Below are 10,585 nucleotides of genomic sequence, written 5' to 3' on the forward strand. Positions count from 1 at the left end.
ATATAGCCATTGATACTGTTTGACTACGTCTTTTTATTTCTGCTTCTATGTGGTTTCTCGACATTTTGAGCAAAACGCCACTGAATTTAACCCTTTGCAGCAAACGGCTGTCGTCAGAGTCACTGCAGTATAAATTACACAGGCTCCTCATTGTTTACCCTGAAAACTTTTTTAAAAGTTTTCCCAGATTGGACTGAGGTTTATGTTGGCAGAACGTCTCTATCTACTCAAAAAAAACCACGAGCTGCTCAATGACAGATCTGAGGGCGGAGCTGGGCTTTGGAGTTCAGCACAGGGTCAGGGAGACTGCGGCAGACTGCACCCTTGCCCTGCTGTAAGAACGCTCCGCTAAGTAAAAGAAAACAAAGGCAGCCAGTTCAAATAACTTCTCCAATTATGCTTCAAGTCGTGAAACAAGGTGTACTCCAGGCCTCTGATTCGCGTAAGCACTTAATTTTATTTTTGTCAACGTACCCTTTCTTCGGTATTCAGTGAGGGAACCGCATGTTAGTATTAAACAATTCTACAGCTGCCCTCAGTTGGAGTTAAGTGACTCATTGTAACGAAGCTAGCAATCTGTATGCAAGCATGAAACCAGTACGACTGGCCTATGTCTAAGCCAGTAAATAGAGTACCAGAAAACAGAGATCAGTATTGTCTTTACAGCACATCAACGGGTGGATAAATCTGGGTGCTTTGGGAACTCGGCCACTAATCGCGTGTTGACAGCACTTGAAACCAAAAACCTTAATATTAAAAGGCTGCATAATGCTTCTGAAAAACGGTTGAATTGCAAAGCCTGATGGGTACAGGGGCAGTGATGAGCCAGAGAATGGCTCAATTTCCTCTTTTCATCTCCTTTGATCAGCCATCATGTTTTCCTCCACAGTCCACTCTGCACCAATTCCTCAGCAAACAAACGAGGCGTTCACACTTCAGTCCTTTCAACTTGCACATGCGATTCGTTCCAGGAAGTGAATCAATTAGTATGTCCTTGTGCTGTCAGTCCCCCAGGGAAAAGAGAGAGTGTGTGCCCATGGTGATGCTTTTCAGAGCCCAGTGTATGCCAGATCTGAAACCTCAATCTTCTGCCCCCACAGAGGACGTAATTACACAACAATGCATGCACATATGCAAATACACAAACACAACACAACCCTCCGCCCATGCATACACAACACACACGTACACACATTTGCAAGCATACAATCACAACACACACATGCATCATCTCTCCTCCTTACGACACTGAAGATTCACGGTCCTTTTTTATAAGTGAGGGAATGGACCTGCTAAAACAGAATTATGGACAAATTCGAAGAAGATTTTAATTCTGTTATAGATTATATAGACTTGCCAAATACATGGCGTGACTTCATTGAAGGACCTTCAGCGCGTATGTTTGGATTCGCTGTTATCAAACAGAGATACTCGCTTGCTTGCCTACAGGATTTGGCAAAAGTTTAATTTTTCAAGCGTGGCCTACGGTATGCAGTCTGCTATCGAATAAATACCCAGAAAAATGGCCAGAAGAAGCAATGGTTTTGATTGTTTGCCCGTTACAATCAATACAATCATTTTCCCCAAATAGGGCGTATTGATGCGGGTCTGTGGAAGTTTGTCTCCGGTAATGTTTTCCGGTGCATGTTTCAGACCATGCCTGGCCAAAATATTCTGATTGGTTGGGAAAATACAACTATCCCGGGATAGAATGTCAAGGCATCGGCCAGGCTCTGCTGAACGAAGTGAAAAAAGAGACTGGCTCGTGAGGCTACAGACAGATTAACTCTGTCTGTACAAATAGCTGCTGGACAAATAAACCAAAAAGACAGCATGATTTAGAATCTTAGAAAGTCTACATTTTAAAAGTTTTTCAAAATTGTTAAAAGGCACAATTAGAACTGGAAGGGCCTACACAGGGACTGACAGAAGTCAGCAATATAAACAAGATCTTGACAACACACCAGGAGACACTTCCATTTTAATAAATTATCTTATTTATGTCACATTTTCTTCTATGCATTTTATAACAAAGGATGCTGAACACTGGAATCTAAAACCTTTATAAAACATTTAGTCTCTTTTGCATAATGCACCAGATCGGTTTTCTGGTGGTGACCCCCATGCCTAGGTCAGAAATTCCATAATTGATTCAGCTCTGAGAAGCTAAGTATGAACAGTGTTATCTGCTTGCATAGAAAAATTCTCAATGAACTGTTTGCATATTGAAATTAAATGATGTACATCCTATTCAAAAGGCTCCAAATGAACTCAGTTATGGAAAAGCTGGGGAGGGGACCAAAAGCATGCTCCTTAATCCCAGGGACAGTCAAACCCACTGCTTTTTAAAGATTGTTGTTTTCTTTTAACTGGTCTTTGTGAATGCAATTTTGAGTTTCAGTTGGTTATGTGATTGTTTTTCGCTTTCCTTTTGTGGTTCCTTTTCTTTCATTTATAACTGCACTTTTGAGTTTAAAGTTATTTTAGTTAAGCCCTGCCCTGTTGTGTTTTGTGCATGTCTTTTGAATTTTAAAAGAGCAGTTTTAATGTTTGAACTTGTTGAAAACTAATAAAACAAACCCACCGGAACCCACTGAAATCCTACCAATCAGTAGAACCTATAGCACAATTCAGCCAGAAAACAATCTCTGACCTTACTGACTGGTTCATGTTGTGTAAATGTAATGAAGAATGCTAAAAGTTATGCAACCACAGCTCAATACAGAGAATTAGGAGGAAGAATGGAACAGGCTTGAACCTGCCATCAACAGATCCAGCAGCGCTGTCAAGACTGTCACTAAAGATTCAAATATTGGCCTCTTTGTTTTCTCAAATACAACATAATATGTATATGTTCATGGCTATGGATAACTGGTACTTTATGTGAATTGTAGCTGCCGTATCTGACCTGTGTTCTGTACTTGTTCTAACATCCTTCGGTATGTAGTTATTTTGCGGGTTGCTTCGGATGAGGCCGCAGACTTTATGGATGCGGTTGACGGGTGGGGGGGGTCGGGGTGCTGTTGGATGCTATTGCGGGGGTTTGGCGGGTGTGGTTGTGAGGAATTGCATGTTATGCATTCTGCTAATACCGCTAATTATACCGCCAGGAAACTGCATCAGAGAACCGGTACAGGTATTTTCTGTGCTACTTGTTTGGTAATATTGTTTTCACAACATTTTCAAAAACCCACCTCATTTTGACGAAAGTAGCTCAAATTTCATCTACCTGCCCAACGCTATTTTTCCCCGCCCAACGTAATCAAAAGGAGCCCAATTGGGCGAAAATCCGCCCAATATGGCAACACTGTCCACACCACAAGCTCTGTAGCCACGCCCACACATCCCCACACAGAAAAGAATGCCACGCCCATAAATGTCCCAAACTAATCACATTTTATAATATCAAATACAGGTAAAAGGTGCAGGAATTTGGATTGCCAGTGCATCATAGATATGCCTTAGCATGGTTATTTCATAATATTTTCAAGTAAAAAATCCTGCATAGTCTGTCTTTAAAGAGGGCCCCTCATTCTTTTCAGTAGCATGCCTGCCCCTTTCCTTAACCTCTAAGGACCATTTGACACAATTACTAAAAAGGCAATTAAAGCACTCTGCCCCACCATGAAAGATCTCTTTTTTGATATACAGTATAAAGGAGGATTGGGTTGATTGTCAGGTGATGAAATGCTGGGGTTGCCTTTCAAGGCCAGCTGCCCCAGTGAACTGAATGAATCTGAGAGCACTTGAAGATCTGTTCTTTGATATGTTAAGACTTGCTATTCGAGAGGAGTGTCCTCATGATCTATATTTCAGAAAACATTTTACAATAGAGCACACTTCTATAAAATGTTAAGCAAAGAAATACGAGCTACAAAAGTAAAATTAGCACTGAATGTCAAAAATAAGTATTGGATTTACTTTTAACAAATGAAACTTTGAAGAGAATGTTCGGCATGTTGACTATAGTGTAAAATAAAAACAGACAGGGTTTTTTTGTTCTCAGAGGAGAAAATATGGCCTACCTGTTGCAGGACAGGAGAGCATCTCAGCCTCTGGAAAAACAGGAAAGAAGAAAACTCTGATGAGGCCTGTCTTTGCTGCATCAGTTACCTCAAGTTTGTAAAACAGTGAACCAGAGCTGCATGTTCTCCAGCTCTCGGCAGCCATATATGTAGATGCCTGTCTTCAAATTAATTTAAAGCAGCACCGTGACTTTCGTTAGTGGTCCCCAAACGGCCGTGGCATCACAGTAGGTATCAGGACTTATTATAGCAAAGCTTCTGATAAAGTGGGAAAATGGCACACAGGCAGCACTCTGTTCATATAAGTGGCTGTAAATGGCAGTATCTACCAATATGAGGCAGAATTCAGTTAGGTATTGATCTGGGTGTTGTCAGAGCACTATGTAACTTAATCAGTGCAGTACTAACCTAATATTTGACTAACATTCAATTCTGACCCAATAGATCTGGCTAAATACCTGCCTCAACAAGAAAAAATGACTCTTTCATTGGTAATCCAATGATCTTTTTACTTCAGATAAAAGTATAATATTGCACCGTGGATATCTGCAATGGGTGGGCGTGCAAGACTTGCAAAACAACATTGTTTCTACTTGTATTTTATCAAACTGCATTGAGATAAAAACAAATAAATAAAAGTGTTGGAAGTTCAAAGCCCCATTAAGAGCTCCTGTACACATAAACTGGATGGCTGGAGTCTCGTTAGTCCTAAAAGTCACAAGCAAAACAATAAAGGGAGTTTCACATAAGGTAGCAGCGTTCTCTGCGGCTCGTAAACAGCACGTGTGTGTGTTTGATCTGCCTGGGTTTATGTTCCTGCTGTTTCCCCCCAGAGGAGCCAGCCTGCGTGGGGCAGCAGCTTTTCTGAACGACAAAGCCAATGAGGGCAGTGACACCATGACCTCTGACCCCTGCCAGCTGGTCATATGGGGTGACGCGCCACGCCAGGAGAGTGGTCGGGGCCAGGCAGGCTGACGGGGGGCTGCGTTAACCCCGGCAGCTTGGCGGAGACACCGCCCACGTAAAAACATTCCTCCATCAGCAAGGGTGTGCCCCCCTGCGACCAGGACCCTCCGCCCATCTGACCACAGTTCTATGAAGAGTGCATTAAATACTCCATAGTATTAGGATAAAATGTAAATCCTAGAGGGGAGGTTTTTACTATAAGCCCTTTGGGGTTTCTTACCTCTCCTGCACAATTCCTGCTATGTTTGTTTTTATATACTTTTGTTTTTATCATTTACTTTGTGCTAACAAATACAAAAAAAAAAAAAAAAAAACTATAGCGCTGTCAGGTACCCAAAAGAATGCTGATTTACCCCAACCGTCACATCCAGTCCCTTACACTATACTCATTCTGAAACTGGCGCCACATTTTCAGCACAGTGCATTGAGCAATGCATACCCCTGAACCAATGAAACGTAATGGGATCATGACAAGCTTAAGTAGGTTTCTGTGACATAAATAAATACTTGGAACAGAAGCCAATTAACGGGGAATGTGTAGGCAGGTAAAGATGAGTGGGGTCAAAGGGCTGGTAATGGCAGTTACTTCATGAGCTGCTGAGCCCAGGGGAGACTCCCCCAACATGACTTTGCTTGCCTTTTTGTTGCCGTGCCACATGGAGGGAGTTGAAGGGACACACCTCCGTGAATTCTGATGCTGCCCTCCTGCACTCTCTCTCTATATAGATTAATCTGTCTGTGCAACATAGCGCCTGCACAGGGAACTGCTCATCCATATTCTTAATGTAGGTTTTGGGGGGCATAACACAATGTAAAACTTGTGTAAGTCGCTCTGGATAAAAGTGTCTGCTAAATGCCTGTAATGTAACGTAATGTAATGTATGCCATTGCAGACTTAACCTTTTCACTTTAAAATCACATACCACTGACAGTAAAACCACAGAGATCTTCCAAATAAAACTGAAGGGAAATACAGAAAGAGGTACTCAAAACCTACCGAAGGAGACATACCAGTCCATGATCTTCAGATGATCTATAGTCAGATGAACAGATAAATTGCTGCTAATCTGTGTTATCTCTTAGATTAGACTGCCTATTTGACTGCATAAGCAGAAAATGATGCCACACGCTGCCTGCGAGATGATCGGGGGAGGAAATGGGCTTCAGTCATATTAACGCATCAGCTACACAAAGTACAGTACCCAGAACATCAGAGAGAACTGTGGCTTGTACATGCTTTAACTCCAAGAGATGTGATGGGAAATTTTAATGACATCATGCGTAACCTCCGTCACATCAACTGCAGCTTGTTGGATTGAACGGCTGCAAACGAAGAGCTTTAACCTGCCCTGAACTTGCATGTCGTTTGGGCTGGCCTGAAGACCCTTTTTGTTGACGTGAATCTCGCTCTGTGCTGTTTTAGTCAGTCTCTCTCAGCTCAGTGGCCATTCGAGCAGCCACCCTTTGCGAATGAAAACCCAGGGTTGGGCAGGCATTCCTGACCATGCCACAACACCACTTCAATGGATGTCCACAGCCTAACAGTGTCCCCAGAGCAAACAGCGCGCCATTCCAGTGGAAACGGGCCTTTCCAGAGGAGCTATTCAAAGCACCACAATTCTGGGCAGTTTACTTAAGTGGTCTGCCCATGTAACTCAGATACAGTAGGACCCATGTGCATAGACCATAACAGAAAAAGTGGGACCATGGTGAGAGAGTAGCCCCTTTCTCAAACTGAAATCCACTAAACTGCTAAAGCCGGCGTTTAGCAGCATGTGCACCCTGTTTGGAGTGTGGGGAGATGGGGTGGATAGACAGGTGTAGGGGCAAGTGGGAGTCAAGGACTGATGAACTTTGCAGATTTCCTCTGAGCACAGGCAAAACATTAAAGCATAGGATCCTGAGGGATAGGATGTAATATGACTGACCATACTGCATTATTCACTCTCATATGAAGGTGTGTGTCCAGATATTTGCTATTAGGACACATTTACGCTACACATAAAAAATAATGTGCGGTGTTTATACACACACACACGCTTGTGAAAAATTGGCCAGATGACTCTCATTGGGAACAGGGGCTTTTAGCAGCGTTAAGCTGACTTGGTAAATACAAGTGTTGGGTTCCCATATAAATTCAAACAAGTAAATTAGCTTGGCTGCTGTGTTTGAAAACTGACATCAGTTCAGCCCATTTTAAGTTTGTTTTACTGAGCAGTTGCAAATCTTAAAACAAGCTTGGTGGTGTTTCCACATATCAGACGTTTAGGCAGAATTTGTATCTTGTTCACATTACTGTGTACAGCCAGGTATAACAAACAGGGTGCACCCGGGGACAGACTGTTTGATATTCCTTCATTTGCCTTGAACACAGTTTGTTTTAGTTTAAAAATGTGTATAACACATAATTGTTGGCCTAAAACAATTTATGTGCAGAAATGCAGGTTGCTTTAGTAGCTACGTATATTAAAAAAAAAATAAAAAAATAAAAAAAAATTAAGAGTTAACTTTAAAAAGCTAGAGGTGCTAATGGTGGTACACAATCAGTTCAATTTCAGCTTTACATCAAGTTCAATTCGTCCGGTGCTAATAACATCAACCATAAACATTCAACGTGTATCCTATTCATATAGCCTACACATTATGCGTTATTATGTAACGCCTAATAAGAGGTGTGTTGAAAGCGATGCTCATATGCATTTTGGCCATGGCCCCTCGCAAAAATAACTGAAAAGCATGAGGCCAGCAAAATAAATCAAAGCGAGTTTCCATAGCAACTTTTTGTGTGCATGTGAATACAGGGCACTTCAGAAAGAGAGTGCATGGTGGCCAGTCAGATACGTAAGCCTGACACTGCCAGGCGATTATTACATACAATTAGGCCTAAACATAAAGTTCAAACGTTTTCATACCAGCAATATTGCATATTATATAACCGACTCCACACTGTAGAGTCTAAAAGGTTTAGTAGTTTCTTCAGTTAGAGTTAGTATGCATATTATACCGACTGAATGTGTTCAAAATGTGATGTATCTCTCTCTCTTGTTATCCAGCGAAAATCTAATAAATTTTACCAATTTAAAAAACAAACAAACAAAAAAAGAAACATTTAAATGTAATATGACTGAGCGCCAGGCTATGTGTCGGATTTAAGTAGGCTTTCTCTTACCTGGCATAATTTAAGCACTGTCCAGCAAAGGATGTAAGCTGACAAGGTGAACTTTGCCTGCATGTACCGCTCTGGTAGGCAGGTTAAGTACATCTGCACTTCGTCCAGACCACCTGTTGTATTATTATTATTCTGCTCACCGCCCGCAGTGGAGTCGCAGCTGTCCTCAGCCGACTTGCTGTAAACGCTGTTATTGTCCATCTCCCAAGCCACGTTTGTTGCACAAACTACATAATTATAATAGGCAACAAGCACTGTCCACCTCTGTCTTTAAACTGCGGGCGCCGTCAGATTTTCAGAAGTCTTGTTTGTTGGCTTTTCAAAGAGTCTGCGGGTCTATCCCGCTTTGGAACGTTGGATTAAAAAAAGTTTCGATAAAAACAAAATAAGTGGTTGCCTAGTTACAGCTTCCACGTCGTTTACTTTATCGGGTACTTTAAAAGTTTGGACTGCAACTTTTATTTAAAACTGTCAAAGAAAGATACCGTTGTCTTATAGTAACATATAAAGCGGACAAGATAACCATGATCCTGGCAGAACAGCCTACTACCACTGCTTGCGCTTCGAACCTCATCGTGGCAAAAAGTAGGCAGTCATTCCTCTCCGACTTGGACAGAGCAAAGTGAAAGCGGCGCTGTTGAGATGAACTTTAGCTGCAGGCAGTGCGCTGGCGAGACGCAGGACACGAGACAGCAAGTGGGCGTGCATTTGTGACTTTTAGGAAAGCACAGTACAGCCTACTTCGTTCAAATAAATTTACAGCAGTTTGTGCTATTGCAACACCTGTCAATTCATCCACATAAATGGCAGGTTACCTATAAAGTGTGGATGAGGACACTGATATAGGCTGCCCCATATCTTTCTGGCAGATGTTCAACACTTAAAACATTTAATAGTCACTGCACAATTGTGTCTTTCAGTTTCACGAATTGACTGCGAATTGTAGTTGCCAAGATGTTGGTGTATAACCTGAATTGAAAACCACCGTGTGTTGTTGTGCAGGGAGCAGTTTTGTGCAGCGGACTCACTTGCAGGTGCTTAGGGAGCAGAGAACACAACCAGCTCACTGTGCTCTGTGCTTTCCCAATCTCCATCTCCCTCCCAGAGATCCGTGCAGCTGTGAGCACAAACTGCTATTGTTCCACTTCCTCCCACCGCACTTCTTTGCTCCTAGATAACTGCACATTTCTGTATCCAAGGCCTCACTGACAATATTCACAACACCTTTCCCTACACGCATGCACATTCATGCTCACACACATGCACATGCACAGGCACACGCACACACACACAGACATGTGTCAAAGGATGTGGGAAAAGGGGAGAGTAGTCCAATCCATACAGAAATCTCTCAAATGCAGCTTACCTGAAGATCCCATCCCAGATCTCATAACATAATGGACATGTCTTCACCTTGGTCCCAAATTTAGGTGATTATAGAGTTATCTCAGCTCACCTGGTCTCTTGGGTCTAAACTGATTGCTGATTTTAAGGTGAAAATACAGTGCCTTGAAAAAGTATTTGCCCCCGTCCTAATTGCCTCTGTTATTACATATTTGTGAAAATGAATGGTTTCAAAACTTTAGACAAAATTTTAAATTAGACAAAGGGAAACTGAATAAACACAAGACACATTTTGTTATGAAACACCCATATCAGCCATGTGAAAAAGCCATTGCCCCCTTAGTTACTCAGTCAACCAATAAATCAAAATAAATTGATAATTACATTCAGCTAATTGAACACAGCCAGGCTTAATGCAGCAAGCCCTGTTGAATATAAACCTCTCTCATATTGAACCTTGAAGTAATCACCACAAAGTTTCTACAAACATTCTATGCCTCAATCAAAGTAAATTTCTGAAGAGATGAGAAAACAAGATGTTGAAATATATCACTCTGGAAAGGGTTACAAAACCGGTGCCGTAACAACTCATCCGGGAAGTCACAAAAGATCCCAGAAGAACATCCAAAGAACTGCAGGCCTCTCTAGCCTCAGCTAAGGTCAGTGATCATGACTGCACAGCAAGAAAGGGGCTGGGCAAAAATGGGATTCATGAGAGAGCACCACTGCTATCCAAGAGAAACATCAATGCTCGTCTCATTGATGCTGTGGCAGGACCTGAAATGAGCAGTTCATGCTTGAAAAACGTTCATGCTCAGTTTGTCTGAATTAAATCAGTTCTACAGAGAAGAGTGGGCTAAAATTTGTTCGCAGCAATGTGAAAGACTGATATCAATAGGAAGTGTTTGGTTGCAGTTCTTGCTGCTAAAGGTGGTGCAACCAGTTATTAAATTTAAGGGGGCAATTAACTTTTTTACATGGGTGATATGTGTGCTTGATTACTTTTTTTGTTAAATAAATTAAATAATAATTTAAAAAAATTTGTTTTGTGTTTACTCAGGTTTCCTATTTTGTCTAAAGA

At 41.8% G+C, this 10,585-nt stretch overlaps 1 protein-coding gene across 1 annotated transcript in view; it reads right to left on the bottom strand.

The window, feature by feature from the left end:
• Positions 1 to 8,781, bottom strand: part of LOC118225103 (rho guanine nucleotide exchange factor 4-like) — a 92,310-nt gene extending 83,529 nt beyond the window's left edge. Inside the window, exons 1-2 of the mRNA XM_035413137.1 lie at positions 8,161 to 8,781; positions 4,026 to 4,055 (exon numbers count right to left, since the gene is read on the bottom strand). Coding sequence (XP_035269028.1) covers positions 4,026 to 4,055; positions 8,161 to 8,361 — 231 coding nt within the window. The 5' untranslated portion in view covers positions 8,362 to 8,781. The remainder of the gene's footprint in view (positions 1 to 4,025; positions 4,056 to 8,160) is intronic.
• Positions 8,782 to 10,585: the final 1,804 nt, after the last annotated feature.

The sequence above is a fragment of the Anguilla anguilla genome, chromosome 4 (genome assembly GCF_013347855.1).
Source record: "Anguilla anguilla isolate fAngAng1 chromosome 4, fAngAng1.pri, whole genome shotgun sequence".
NCBI lineage: Eukaryota > Metazoa > Chordata > Actinopteri > Anguilliformes > Anguillidae > Anguilla > Anguilla anguilla.